Source organism: Nicrophorus vespilloides, unplaced genomic scaffold (assembly GCF_001412225.1).
Source record: "Nicrophorus vespilloides isolate i.1.1-1 unplaced genomic scaffold, Nicve_v1.0, whole genome shotgun sequence".
NCBI lineage: Eukaryota > Metazoa > Arthropoda > Insecta > Coleoptera > Silphidae > Nicrophorus > Nicrophorus vespilloides.
In genome coordinates this window covers 82939-99255 of record NW_017095483.1, presented here as the reverse complement: position 1 = coordinate 99255, position 16317 = coordinate 82939, and the positions used below count along the sequence as shown (strand labels likewise).

Genomic DNA, 16317 nt, shown 5'->3' with positions numbered 1-16317 from the left:
AATTCTTAAATAAAGCTTAAAGAAAAATATAACTAAATGTTATATGAAAAAAGAAAATAATATCAAACAAATTAGAAATGAAGTTAGACAGACCACTAAATTAATAGGTTTCGAAAATGTCGATGAAGAAAATGTTTGAATTTTATTTAGAAAAATTATTATAAACGGAGAGAAAGAAAATGAAGATGAAATTAAAAAAGTTTTAAAGAAGAAAAATGTTAAGAACCAATGATTTAAAAATCTCATATAAACAACGAAAACTTTTTTTTGTTAGTGAAAGTGAAACCAATTTATGAAGAAGTATTATTGTTAAGAAATCAATATTAAAAACATTAACTATAAACTCATATTATTATATGTGATTTCATTTTGTATGTAAACTCTTCTTTGTTGAAACATTTTCTTTACGAATAAACGTATTCTGGTTATAGTATATTTACCTCTAATAACAAATATTATAATATTCGTTAATCGAGGTATTACTATAGAAGTTTTTATATAATTCTAGAAAATGTCTACTCCTTATACTTATATAAATAAAAAAGTTTTTCAGACTTCAATAAATGTTACATTTGTGTTGTGATTACATGAATTAACGTATTGATTTCTTCAATAATACATAATTTAGTCAGCTTTCAGCACTTTCGTACGAAGGAACGTATCATCATTCTGATTATAGTATATTTACCTCTAACAACAAACTTTCTCTTAATTAAGTTATATTGTAAAACGCACTCTATTCGTTAATCGAAGTATTATTATAGAAGTTTTTGCTTACTTCTAGAAAATTTCTACTCTTTATAATTAAATTATATAAATCAAAAACTCATTTAGACTTTAATAAATGTTACATTTGTGTTGTGATTACATAAATTAACGTATTGATTTCTTCAACGATATATAATTTAATCAGCTTTCAACAAGTTCTTATGAAGAAACGTATCTTCATTCTGGTTATAGTATACAATGAAACCTCGCTTAATGAGCACCTCGCATAAGAAGCATTTTCTTAACGAGCAAATAAGAGAAATGACTCGATTAACGAGCGACGTTTCGCATAACGAATGACGATAAGAAGAGAAATCCCGAATTGCGCGCAAGCTATACATCATTTTTAAAACTTGTGAATATGTTCCACTATACGAGTAAAAATCCGGAAATTTTGGAGCGGATTAAACGAACGTTCGCTTAATGAAGTTATTTTGTGGAACGTATCCTATTCATTAATAGAGGTATAAATATAGAAGTTTCTGATCACTTCTAGAAAATGTCTACTCTTTATAATTAAATTATATAAATCAAAAACTCATTCAGACTTCAATAATTGTTACAATTTTGTTGCGAGAAATATTGAATTATAAAATTATTGAAAATGTGCGGATGACATGAATTAACGTATTGATCTTCAACGATATATAATTCAATAAGCTCTCAGCACGTTCGTATTTTTTATTTATTTTTTCGTCAGTTATTTAATCCCTTAATTCCTCTGTCCTCAGTTGTATTGTCAATTAAAACGGATGTCTGGAAATTGCTCTATCTACTGAAAAAGGAACAAGTTGGTGAAGGAGAGACTGAAACGGGGAAGGGGTTCAATCCTAGTGGGATGAGGATGCTGCATCTCCAGATCCGAGGAGTTCTAGTATATATAGTATATATATATAGATCCCAGGCGATGCATTTCTTCAAGGAAGTTCGCTCTAAATATCTCGCTGATAGCATTCATGAGCAAGTGGTCTATCTAATTTAAACTTTAATTACCTATCAGCGAGTAGCGAGAGCATGTCCAGATGTTCCCTGATTGGGAAATCCAACCGATAATTTATTATCGCCTAATAGAAACTTGATAGCCCCATCGAACCCTTTCAAAGCCCTTCCACATCCTCTCTCTCTCTCTTCCCCTTTCCCACTCATTATTTACATCTCTCTCACTCTTATATATCCATACATTATCACGCAATTTAAATACCTATCCCTATTCGGTATTTGCGCAGATTGCCGGAAATATTAATTGATTTAATTGTTTCTCGTCGATTCAGGATGATTTACTGTACCTAATTGCGTATCCGAAGGCCATAACGGCATCGGATACGAACTGCAATTGATTCTCGAACACTGTGTTCTGTTTGGTCAGCTTTTCTGTTCCGGTGCAGAGTTTCGTGTACTTCTGGTTGTACGGAGTTCGTGAACTGTTCGGGTATCTGCATTGGAAATGGTGTTCCCAAAATTCTGAAAAAAAAAAACAAGACAAAAATCATTAGTAATGTGGAATTAATAAACTTTAATACAATACGCACTCGTGTATTATAAATTACATAAATTATTAACTTTAAGTTTAAAAAAAAATAAATTCTTATATAACACACACATATTTTTTTTTAAATAATTTCTTCTAAACTTATGTAATTACTTTCGACATTTATTTTTTACTTTTTTTTAACCGTGTAAAAGCGAAAACGTGTAAAAAAGTACCGTGTATACGATTGATAGATTATTTTTGACAGTTATTTTTTACTTTTTTTTAACCGAAAAAACGTATAAAAGAAAGATTTTCTTGACAATTGGATGAATTATTAAATTTGACTTCAAGTTTTAGTAAAAAAATAAATTCAAACGCATACAAATAAATATTTTTTTATTTTCTTCTAAATTGTATAAATGATTAACAAATAACATTCAGCTTTTTATTTAATAAACAGAAACAATTAGATCTTCTTGTATTTGTAAATTATTTGTTTATACAATAAATTTTATTTAGATTACAAAAATGTTTCAACAGTAAAATCATGTAAAATCTGGGGTACAATTCGCACCCCATTTGTTTACACTCTAAAATTAGTACAATTTTATCTATTGTACATTAAATTTATAACATATTATATCTATTATACATTATTTATAACTTAACAATTCTTCGGTATATTGTATAACAATACCTCGCATAATGCGGCTTTGATCAGTGCGGATTCACTATACTACGGTTTGAGAGAAACTAAATTTGAATTGAAAAAATTAAATTTTAAACAAACAGTATGGATACACTGCGGACAAATGCGTCTCTTCCTTAACTTTTTTCATAATGATAATTTTTATATGTGTTCTCTACGTGTGGCTCTTTATAAAATATAAAAAACCGGATTGCGGCTCTTTTTGACTTGAACTGTGCTATACAGTCAAGTCTTTTTGTGCTGCTTATTTGTATGCTGTCTTAAAGTCTTCGATTAATCAGGTTTCAAACAGTGCGGGTATCGGATCCGATTATCCGCACTATGCGAGGTATTCCTACACTTAACTTAGAATTTATTATATCATTTCAATTGCTTTACAAATATTTTATTATAAATATTATTAAATATATATTAAGTAATAAACAAATTAAATTTAAGTGAGCACGTCTATTACTAATTGGAATGTTATTTATTTTCATTAAGGATACGTATGTAAAACAAGTTTCTGACTTTGATATTCTCTCAATTGAGGTCGACTTTGATGTACTTTTAACGTGTATTTGGCGCACATTTAAATCAAATTAACGTCATTCTGTTTTAACTATGTTCATTACATCGTTTCGTTTGTATTATATTATCTTATATCATTAATTTTACAGATTGTAACTATAAAAGTAAATATTTTCATTAATGATATTCTAATTAGTTTTATTTTATTTTCTTGACCCCTTTACTGCGAAGAACGAGTATGTCTCGTCATGAAAGTGTATTTCCATGTACGAATGACGAATGTGTCAAAAATAACAATTTTGCTTTGCTGGACTATTTCAAACTTTTTTTAGATGATGATTTGATGAATTGTTTTGTAATAGAAACAGATATGATGAACAATGGCAGACAAATAATGCTACTCAATTAACAAAGAAAAAAATGCAGGGTACGTAAATGGGTACATGTTACCAAGTCGGAAATGTTCAATTTTGTTGGTCTGACATTGCTTATGGGAATAATCAAAAAGCCAACCTCCTGCTTTTGGTCATCGATATCAGTTGATTTTAAAAATTTGCCCAATGTGCAAATTATGATGATGCACCAGATCCTCATGATAAGAATTGTGATAGACTATTCAAGATTCGTCCATTGATTGATGATTTGAATGAGAAATTCTGCAGATTTTATACACCAGATCAAGTTGTTGCCTTGGATGAATTTCTTATGCTTTGAAAAGGCAGATTGCTGTTCAAACAGAGAAATTGACAATTTATATGATGATTCCATTATTCCATTATTGAATAGTGGACAAATGAATTTATTTTTCAAAAGTTTAATAAGTCATCAAAATGGGCATATAAAAAAAATCTAATAAGTTGTTAGTATTTATAATTATAATTAAAGTGACAGAAATTAGTTAACGCAACAACTGTTGTTTTTTCACCAATTATTTTGTTCTTTATTTTCATTACAAAAAATGTTTTTTCTACAGAAAAACGTAAACTAAACCGAGTTAACTCGGACAATAAAAAAATGATAAACATAACAATGTTTTAGTCAATGTTTCTGTAGGATAAAATCCATTCGCACGATGATATTTATACATCACGTTAACTCGGTTAAGTTTCGACAAAACTGTATGTACATCCACACTACATTTTATATGTGAAGTTTGATAAAAAATTAAAAAAATATGTTTTGAAAATTTCAAAACAAACTAAATTTTACTTGTGAAAAACAAAAATAAAATCTCTTTTTGTTTTGATTAATTCAATTCGGTATTAAAGGCTTCGATTAGTGCTGTTTCAAACAGTGCGTAATATTGACAGAACCGACTATTACAATATTGCACTTATTACAATATTATTTATTTACTGTAATTATATCATTTAATCAAGTTAAATTACATATTATTCAGTATGTAAATAAAATTTTATTGTAATCATAAAAAATATATTTATTTTAATTTTATGACATTGATAACATTATAATAATATCTTACAATAAATAAGTTTTGCATAACTTTTTTTCAGGAATCTCGGAAACTACAATTCACTTTTATCGCTCCTAGTAACTAGCAATAAGTTACCGAACGTACACCTCTTATCCGAGTTTTGCTCGAGCATATAATTTGTGCCTCGTGTCGCAGCTGAATTTGCATTCAACTTCCACTGTACGAGCATCTGCTATTTGATTTATGTATCAAATCCAAACGTTACGTAATAAACACTGTACAAAAAAAAATGTGAGCGAGTAAATAAATAATCGCGTACAGTTTCATTCGCATAAATGCAATTTGGAAGAGTACAGAGATCGAGTGAATTCGTTGTTTATTATTGTTGTCGACGTTTCGATTTAAAAAAGAAATGGAATTACAATTCCGATGTTCCAATGGGAAATGTGAAAATGTTAAAACGAAATTCCATCGAATTGACGTTTATATTAAAAGCACGTCCAATCAATAGATTTTATTATTGCCAAATGTTTATCAAATTGTGAAATGTGCGAAATTGTTGAAATTTCATTTAAAATAATATTTGTATGTGGATACACATATTTCGTTATTTATTTTTAAATTAAAACGTAAACTAATTGAGTTTTCTTTCAATTATTACATTTTTTTTACATTTGTTTATATATTATTGACTGAATTTAAAATTAATGAAACTTAATTATTAAATTAGTATATGTTATTATACAAAAATTGCATAATTTTCTTGAATTATTTTTTAATAATGTTCAGATAAACTTATTTAAAAAATATATTATTATATGTAAAAAATTATGATTATATAATTTTTACTTCAATTATATTTCAGTAATTATATAATAATATTTATAAAAACAACATAATCTACTTGAATCATTTCTTACAGAAAAGTTAAGAATCAAATTTACAATTATGTACAAATTGACTGCAAGTGTAATTATTACATATAGTAATGGAAATTAAAATAAAATTATTATTTTTTTGGAATTTTAATGAAAATTGATTGGAAAAATTTATTAAATCAATGTTTAAGAAAATTAATAAATTTTCCAGAATCAAACAAAATTATTATCCAGATAAATTGAAATATCCATATTCATTGAAGATATTTCGGAATGAACTAAAATTGGTAAAAAGCGAAACGGAAAATACAATTTAATCAAGAAATTCATCTTAATACGATTGAATATTTTTTTGAACACCAATCAATTTGAACAATTTAACACAATTATTCGTAATTAACATATAAATAATACAATTATGTACAAAAGTGGAATTAATGTACCAAAATAATGTAATTTTTCGTAAGTATATTCATTTCAAAACTGGATTTAGCAATCCAATGTTTAAAATTTAATGGTTTATAGTACCTTAATTCTTTGCTGACAGAGATTTTTCAACGGCTCTGTCTGAAAAAGATTAGTGGTTCCTCACTTTGAACTTAGTTTCGACAGTCTCCTTTGTAAATAATTGGGCGGATATATCCGCCGCTCGTCCAATGAGGACGGTGACACATACATTGTATAAAAGTGTGATTTCAGTAAAATACCTTTAACACTTTTGCGATATAAATTATTAAAAAGATGGTTTTGTCATGATACCACTAGAACTCAAAGAGTTAAGCTTAATTTGTAATTTCGAAGTTTCAAGGATTTTATCAAGTTTAACTAGTATTTTTCTTAATAACAAATAATAAACAAGATAAAGTCAATTAATGAGTTTTTTTTATTTACCAGAGTTGAAGGTAAAGGCTAAAATAATAGCAAATAATTGATAAAATAAACAATTGATCGAACTAATAATGTATATACATTTATCATTACGTGTATATACAAATAGGAAGCAAAAGCAACATAATAATCAGTAGAATTCAAATACCATTAGCCTAGTATAATAATCAAACAAATCGTTTGATCTGTTTAGATTGTGGGAGAATTGTTACGATATGCTTTATTATTCAGATATTTCGATTGATTTCATGTTAGTCTCCATTCACAAAATTTGTATAATAATATAAATTACATAAGACATTTATTATCGATTAACTTTTTATATTTTTAATCTAAATATTTTCATTTTTTTGTACTTTGGATATTATTTTTCAAGTTTATGCTAGCATTAGAAATTTGATTTTAAATACATAAACTTTTAAGGTTTCCAATGTTTTTTTTTTAAATAGAAATATTTCATTGAATTATTTCATTTTTATACGTAAATTATAGAAATGATTAAGCATTATCTGAGACAAGAATAAATATAATAAGAAATGGAATTTTTTTGAAAAATTACCCATTTTGCACTAGTAATACAAATTCTAATACGTAATTCTACTTTTAGATATTCAGAACTAAATTGAAGCTAAAATGGTTAAGTAAAGTCGACGAAAACCGTTAGTTAAATTGAAGTTAAAATGTTGTCATGAAAATGAAACTGATAAAACTACATCGAATGTAAATGTTCATACGACTGATGAAAAATTGCATTTTCTAGTTTAATTTAATCTTCATTCTGAATACATTTTTATATTACTCTCATACTCTTATACAACGTTTACTTTGAGAAATTGGATTTTAGATTCAAAACTTCTGAAACTTTTCAATGTCTTCTTAATAGAAATATTTCATTGTTTTCATTGAAATAGTATTTCATTGAAATGATTAAGAATAAATTGAGACAAAATTAAATATAATACAAAAAGGAACTTCTTTGAAAATTTACACATATTGCAGTATTATTACAAATTCCAATAGAAAATTCTTCTTTTAGATATTCAAAACGTTTGATAATAAAATATTTCAAAACATATGAAACTGATTAAACTACATTTTCTAAATATTCATACGACTGATGAAAAATTTCAATTTTTAGTTATTCCACTCTTAAACTTTTCAATGTTTTCTTTTCATAGAAATATTCCAGTGGATTATTCCATTTTGTATACCTAAATTAGAGAAATGATTAAAAATAATATGATTAGATTAAATATAATACGAAAAGGAACTTCTGTAAAAATACTAATTTTGCTCTAATTTTACAAATTCTAGTACATACTTAATTCTTCATTTAGATATTCAGAAACAAATTTCAGTAAAAGTATTTGTTGGATTATTCCATTTATTATATAATATAAATGGGCAAAACTAACTAAACACTAATTAAATTCTAAAATAAGATTTTTTTAAATAATTTAGTACTAATATAATTAAAAAATGAATACACACAAAAATAGAAAATTATAGAAAAAATGAAAAAATCTAGATTTTTATAATATGTTTATTTGTATTGAAAACTGTATTATCTTATTAATGTATAAAATCATTATGTAAAACAACAATAATAACTAAAATAGAATAGACTTTTTGTTAATTAATTATTTTAATGTAAAAACTTGTATGTAATTCAATGTATAGAAAATGTAGCAATTTTTATGTTCTATCTATATAAAAAATCAGAATATTATTTTTTTATTCAATAAAAATAATGTAATTTCTGTAATTATTAAAATATATATTTTATATAACTTTCAATATTGTCTTTAATCTATAATGAAAAATAAAATTCGAGTAAAAAAGAAACTTTTGCTGCACACGGGATTTCTTTTCATTAAAAAAAACTTCTATTTTATTTAATTACAGCGGACAACACAAAAGCATTTCATTTTCCAATTTAAAAGATGCTTCCCGTTCATCAAATTAATTAGAGCCACGAGATGGCGAGAATAAAAGGATTATTAAATAGAGTGAGTGCTGATGTCCTTGCATGTTCGCGTCTTGTATAGTGTATACAGTTTTTTTTTCTTCCCTCTTGTCTTCTTATTTTTATTTTCCTATCCTCGGGAAATACCCTTTTCCATCCTCGGGAAAATTTCGTCTTACGCCTTTTTATTGAGATTGGGTTTTTATCTCTCATCGTATTTCTCTCACCAAAACCGCACACGTGGCTTTTCCGTGCGCAACGATTGAAATTAGTTTTATGATGCAAGTTCGGATATTGTTTAGAATATTTCGATACATCTATGGGATTACGTTAACAAATGATTGATGTAAAAGTGTTTTGCGTATCTGCATTCGATCAAATACATTTATTGAAAATACTCATTTTCTTTTGATATTATTCCAAGAAACATATTTTTTTTTATTTACTTAAAAAAAAGTATACAGTAGAACCTCGGTTAACGATTATAAATCGGTTCCCGAACAGAAATACAAAACCAAAACAATATTTGCTACGGTTCCCAAACATAATTTCAATTATCATACAGACAAATGTATAAAAATAAGTATTTTGTTTATTAATTAAACTGTAATTTATTGAAAAACAATACAAATTCCATTCCTGAACAGAAAACCAAAACATTATGTGCCTCGGTTCCCGAACATAATTTCAATTACCATAGTGACAAATGTATAGAAATAAGTATTTGTTAGTAATTAAACTGTAATTTATTATTTGAAAAACAATAAAAATTCGGTTCCCGAACAGAAATACAAAATCAAAGCATTATTTGGCTCGCTTCCCACACATAATTTCAATTACCATAGTGACAAATGTATAAAAATAAGTATTTGTTATTAATTAAACTAATTTATTATTTGAAAAATAATAAAAAATCGGTTCCCGAACAGAAATACAAAATCCAAGCATTATTTACCTCGCTTCCCGAATATAATTTCAATTACCATACAGACAAATGTATAGAAATAAGTATTTGTTATTATTAAACTGTAATTTATTATTTGAAAAACAATAAAAATTCGGTTCCCGAACAGAAATACAAAACCAAAGCATTATTTGCCTCGATTCCCGAACATAATTTCAATTACCATATGGACAAATGTATAGAAATAAGTATTTTTTATTAATTAAACTGTAATTTATTATTTGATAATTCTTCAAAAATTCTACAAAAAAGTCTATTTTTTATTATTTCACATTGAATATTTTGTAATTTATAACGAAATTATAGTTATTATTACGTAAATATTGTATTTTGTTAGAAAACTAAAATATTATTCTTTTTTATAAAATGAAATTATTAAAAAAATATTAAATTTTTTAAATAAATATTTCACATTTTTTGTTGCCTCTCAGATATAGAGAAATGATATTTTCGCGCTGGGAAGATTTATATCTCAATTTGGAGGTGCTGTCAGCTCGGGTATGTAATAAAAATGAAAGATATATCATATATCATGAAGTTGGAAAGGGTGTGCATTTAAAATTGGGATGGGGTTGGAAAAAAAAGAAGAGAAGGATTTTTGATTCATTTCGTCTGTCTGCCGCTGACGACGGCACTTTTATGAAGGCTTCCTGCAATTCAACTAATTTATGGAGACACTCTTACCTACGAACCACGGGTTGCGCTTGTTATTCTCGACGTTCAGCCCGAGGAAGTACTCCTCGAAACCGATGACTGGATTGGCCTGAGGTTGTACAGAAAGTGTACCCTCAACCTCTGCTTCGTTCCCATCGGAAACCAAGTTTCGGGCGCTCCAACCGTCGGATCCTATCCAGGAAAAGCTGCCGGTTGCGTTACTCCTTCTAACGGCTCTCATCACTCCTGCCACCTCTTGATCAGATCCGAATACGATTGCACCTTTAAACAAAGAAAATCATATTTATTAAAAAACACTTGATTTTTTCTATTTAAACATAGTTTTATTAATATACTTTATACTAAAATGTATAGTAGATCTTTTAGTATATGTTGATATATTTTTACTGAGTAAATTTACAAGAAAAAAATATAAGAGAAAAAACATCACAAACTGTAACTTTTTTACGTATATTTTCTCATACTTTCTCATTAAACCTTTACGTGGTTGCATTATATAAAGTGTCTCCCCTACTAGCTACATATTTTTGTCAAAATAGTATATATTCGTCTATAAATTTGTTTCATTTACAATATTGTAAATAGCACATCCCTTCTCTATTACTAGAAACCATGTAAATTCATGATGCAAATATATTCGTCATAAGCGTTACGCAATTCAATGACGAATATATACGTCATAACCACATAAGGATGCCGCATCAATATTATAAGAAGAAAGAATATTTAACAAAAACGAAAACAATTTTTATAATTATGGCAATTATGTTTTATTATACATGACTGTAAAGTAGTAACTGAAATATTCAGAGACGTAAAATGCGCAATCTAAAAATGTAACATGTTATAAAATCTGACATATGTTTGATGTAGGTTTTTGAAATGTACGTCAACCTTTTGTCTTATGTATTTTTGATCTATTTAATATTTGTATATACATACTTGCATTACTATTTAATTTATTTCTCGTTTGATTTTAAAAATTTGTATGAAATTATTGGAAATCTTATATACAAAATAAATAAATAAAATTTGAAATAATTGTAAAAATCTGTTTTTTATATAACATTAATTTTATTAGTTTAACACATTTGTATTATTATTTTATTGCTTTCTTTTTTTGAATAATTTTATACTTGAACTTTTAAAGTTTTGACAAATTGTTAAATAAAATTTACACAATAAATCAAGATTTTTTTTTTCAATTTATTTATTTTATTGTTTTATTACAATTTTTTTTATCAATTTCATCAATTTTTTTATATGAACTTTTTGAAAATTATATAAAAAAAACTTCAGAATGAAATAAAGGTGACTGTTTAATAAATATTTACTTAAAATAACAAAAAAAAAACATTTTTTAAGTATAATAACATAAATAATGTATAAAAAATCTACAAAACATAACTTGTTCATACAGCATGTAATATTGAAATTATGTGTTAAATGATTTTAAGTTAAATAATGGTCAGGACAAGTTCAGAAGGCAAGTGTCGATCGATATTTTGTATACGCTTGATTTATTCTCCCAATATAATGTGAACAACGCACTGGGGAAACGGTAATAGGTGGCCTTAATGGACGGAACGATTTATAAGAAAATCTTTTATTTTTCTGTTGGTAAGCATTTAATTTTTTTATTGATTGCCGGAGAGGAAAGAAAACGATCAGGCAGAAGTCAAGAAAGGTAAGGAAATTGCGTCGCTCGAAATTTTTGGGTCGTAGGTCGAGATAAGCCTTTAGAAAGGACGAGGAGTGTAGCCTTTATATGGACAAAGTAATCTGGAGAAGGGTTTGCAGCACTTAGGAGCTTTTACGGCTCCAGAACAATTTGTTTGAGACTCGAGCTGATGGCCACCTGACACCACAATTAGAGTTTAAGGTAATTTGAAGAAACAAACAAGGTTGATGAAAGAATAAATGAGTTAGTATATAGGTGAGTACTCACTAAATAATAGTAATATATACTCATTCATTTATTGAATGGATACATCCGTTTTTATTATGGTAGTAGTAAGTATTTTATGAATAAAACTAAAGTCTACCATCAATCTAGATTAAAGGAACTTAATTTGAACGTTAAAGAAGTAAAATACAATTATTGAATAATCTTTATTACAACTATAAAAGTTTTTCATTCAAAAACAATAGTATTAAAGTAAAAAGTTATCTGCTATTAAACATAGATCTTTTTTCCCCTTTAATTCGTAAAAAATTGAGATGTTTATAACTTTTCTATAACCTTCAGGATTGTTATCCTGAAAAAAGCAAGGAAATAAAACTGATGTATGTGAGGGTGGATAGCTTAAGGGCGAAGGTCCTTCCGGTCAATTGATAGACAATAGCGATTTATATCATATTGTGCGGGCAATTTGTTATGACCCTGCTCTTGTTAAGTCTAATAAAATACACAAATAAATCTCCTGTCTTTTTCAATGTTAAATAGTTAACCAGGAAAAATCCTATAAGATTTGATAGTATTATAGCAGTAGATTCAGATTAAAACTTAATTCTATTTTAATAATAGAAAAATCATTATAAAATAGTTAATACAATGCGCCAATTTTTTTTTGGATGATATCGTGAGGAAAATTCTCGTATAACACGATTACCTATAAAGCGATTTTATACAACGCTTTATACTGGAATCTAATACATTCTTTTAACAATATAGATTCAAAGTGGATTTTAAAGTTAAAGTTGAAGTTTTCATTAAAATTATTATTTAATGTAATAAACTGAAGAAAAATAAAAAACTATATTTTTTTGTATTTTGTTCTCATAAGGAAAACTGTATTAATTCTTTTATAGAATGCAAAGTACTAGTGGCACTTTACTAACAAAACTAATTTTAAAATTCAAAATATTCAAAACATCTTTCGGCTATTCTATCATTCATCTGTGTATTTTTAACATAAATCTTCCAGTTACTTCCTTCTTCCTTTTTAGCCTTTCTACTCTAACTCTAGCCCCTCTGGAAACGCAGTAAAAGATATAAAAAAGATTTAAAAAAAAATCTTTATCCTCTCGTCTCTATTTTTCTCCACGTACCTGTTATGCGCGCTTTAGGTATTACTTTCATTGCACATGTAACCCACATCTTTATATTCTTTCGACGCTTTCATCATATTTTCTGTTCACTATACATTTTTTATATTTCTAGATTTTTATTATCTCCTCATCCGTTTTTCATCAATTTTTTGATATTTAATTTCAATTTATTAATTATTAAGAAAAAAAACGTTATTTAATGTCTTCTTCTTCTTCCTACCCCCTTCACTTGGCTTCCGCATTACGCGCCAATAAGCCAGCCACTGTCTACATTCGGAACACAAAATAACTTATTCTTCGGATTACTTCTTCCGCCCAAATACTTAAATTAACCAGCTTCTCCCAATGAACCAAAACTTCCAACGCAACTAAAAAATAACTATTAAATCAAACTAAACTAACTTCTATAAAATATGTACGTAGGAGAGATACGGCAAGACAGGTAAAAACAAGAAATGTAAAGGATCGAAAATTATTTAATGTCAAAACATAATTACCACGCCATCTATTGGAGAAACAAGCAATTATTTAATGATACACATAAATTAGTATCTATTTTTTTTTGGAACAAAACAAATATTTTAAATTTGTTCGTACAAACGTACTCGAAGTTTATTCCAATGTACATAAGGTTCATACGAACCTACACTTTAACGTTCTATAGAAATATATTCATTTTTATTTTAGTTAAAGAATTGTACAATATATTTTCTTCTAAATCATGTACGTAATATTGGACATAGGTTATTATTTTGTAAGAAATATGCAAGACTTGTATATTTATTAATAGAATTTAGATCTATTTTTCTAGTGTTTTCCATTTTATTACAATAAAGCCTTGCATAGTGCGGCTTCGATCAGTGCGTATTGAAAATGTATACGCAAATGATCGGTTTTTCTTCTATACCAGTGATTTCCAAATTTATTTTTTTAAATTTTAATAGCAATTAAACAGAAAGATATATGTATTAAATGCAAATGCAAGCGCACATTTTGGGAATAACTGTTGTATACAGTTGTATACAGTATACACTTTGTACTGTTCATTTTTATGTGGTTTTGTTGGAACTATTAAATTAATTTATAATATTGAAGAATTTATTTTATAACTTACAAAAAAAAATCGCCATAACTTCTACCGGACTAAGAAGAAATTGTGTAAATATACAAGAATTACTTGTTTATTTTTTTCATATTAATTAGAAGGTATACAAAGACTGTTGTGTACTTTAATAAAATGTGCATGAAAATTCCCTAATGCGCTTTGTAATTTGAAGACACGAAGGTCTAAACTGTCATCTTCCGCCACGCTATTTCTATAGAATCAAGGGACAACAAACGCAAACTTTGCGCTGCATATAATAACAGTTATAACGACAAAGACTACCTTTATGGCGTAATATTAAGTAATAGCCGTTGAAAACATTGTGCTAGTATAAACCGTCACCCTTCAACTTTTCACCGTGAATAACTACTATTAAGTTGACTGCGTACATAAACATTTTTATTTTCCTTGCATTATATTATATAGTAAACGTTATACATTTAATCACTACTTACTTAAATACAATCAAATAAGGATTGATAATATGCTAAGAGGATTTTATCCAAAATCTAATAAATATGATATAGAAAATTTTAATTAAATATCTAATTATAAAAAATTTCTTTGATTAAATAAAATTGTGTTATTATTTATTATATATAAGAAAATATAGCATATTTTTCAAGAGATTTTTGGAGATTTACAAAGTTCTTGAAATATTTTGTTTTGTTATTTTCTAAATATCATAATTATAACTAAAAACCTGGAATTTTGTCCATTAACTAAAATAAGTCAATTAATATGTTTTTATACAAAAATAAATGTTTATTATAAAATTGATATAACATAGAGATATTTGAAAATTCAAATTATTTTCTTTATCTTTCTTGTTCAAAACTCGAATAAACTAATTCCTAAGCTGAACATTATTCTTTTCTCTATATCAATTCCAATAAAAAGGAATGATTGAAATCATTTCTTATTCTCTTTTCCGCTTTTTCGTTTTCGCTTAAGGTTTTATCCGCATTATGTTCTCCCTCCTTCAAAAGAAAAAAAATCGTTCCGTTTTCACATTCTCAATATTGTATATTTCACTGGCATTCACATCACATATTCCCTTTTTGCTTGTATTTCCCACCGCTCGACGGTCGCATTTCTTTTATTGTTATGTACGCTTTCTCATTATACCTGGATACCCATTCTTGCATTGGACGTTTCACATATGTCGGGACTAAATAAAAACGACACATTCTAATGTATGTTAAAAAAAAGGTTTGTCATTTACATTTCCACTATTTTCAAAATTCAGATTTATGCATTGTTGCTCATAATTTCAATTTTTATATTTTTTAGAGTAAAGTAAAAGATAATAAATATGTATGTATAATATATATACAAATATTGTAATCTTTTAATTTATTATATTTTTTATGTAATTTGATGATAATTATTGTATTATAAGCAATCTAAAGGTAGCCCATTCATATGTAATCCATATTAGATACTGATTAAATAACTATTTTTAAGCTGCAAAAAAAGTTATTCAAATTTAAATTCGTTCAAATAAACGTACTCTTAGATTCATACGAACGTACATTATTTTCATACAATATGTCCGCTTCACATTAAAATGTATGCTAAAAGCAAGTTTTCTCATTTACAATTCCAGGATTATGATAATTATTTTTTTTAAATGTGTTTATTCTTCTAAATTTTTTATACACAACATATACACATTCTGTTCATCAATGTGAACAATGTGTAAATTTAAGATCGCGGTTGACATTAAATAGATAATCTTTCCCGGTGGATAGTTACCATTATGATGATTTGATTTTTTGAAATTTGTAGCTTGGCTGTCGTCTTGTAGGCTAACTTCAGTAGTATATTGATACTCTGCGATTCCACTATTATTCTGCTGCTATCCTTAACACTGTCATTGTCCATCGACTTGGCT

At 26.8% G+C, this 16317-nt stretch overlaps 1 protein-coding gene across 1 annotated transcript in view; it reads right to left on the bottom strand.

Annotated features, from left to right (window-relative positions):
- Nucleotides 1-16317, bottom strand: part of LOC108560202 (metabotropic glutamate receptor 4) — a gene marked incomplete at its 5' end in the record, with an annotated part of 88443 nt that overhangs the window by 10842 nt on the left and 61284 nt on the right. The window contains 2 exons of the mRNA XM_017917695.1: nucleotides 2055-2229; nucleotides 10274-10525. Coding sequence (XP_017773184.1) covers nucleotides 2055-2229; nucleotides 10274-10525 — 427 coding nt within the window. The remainder of the gene's footprint in view (nucleotides 1-2054; nucleotides 2230-10273; nucleotides 10526-16317) is intronic.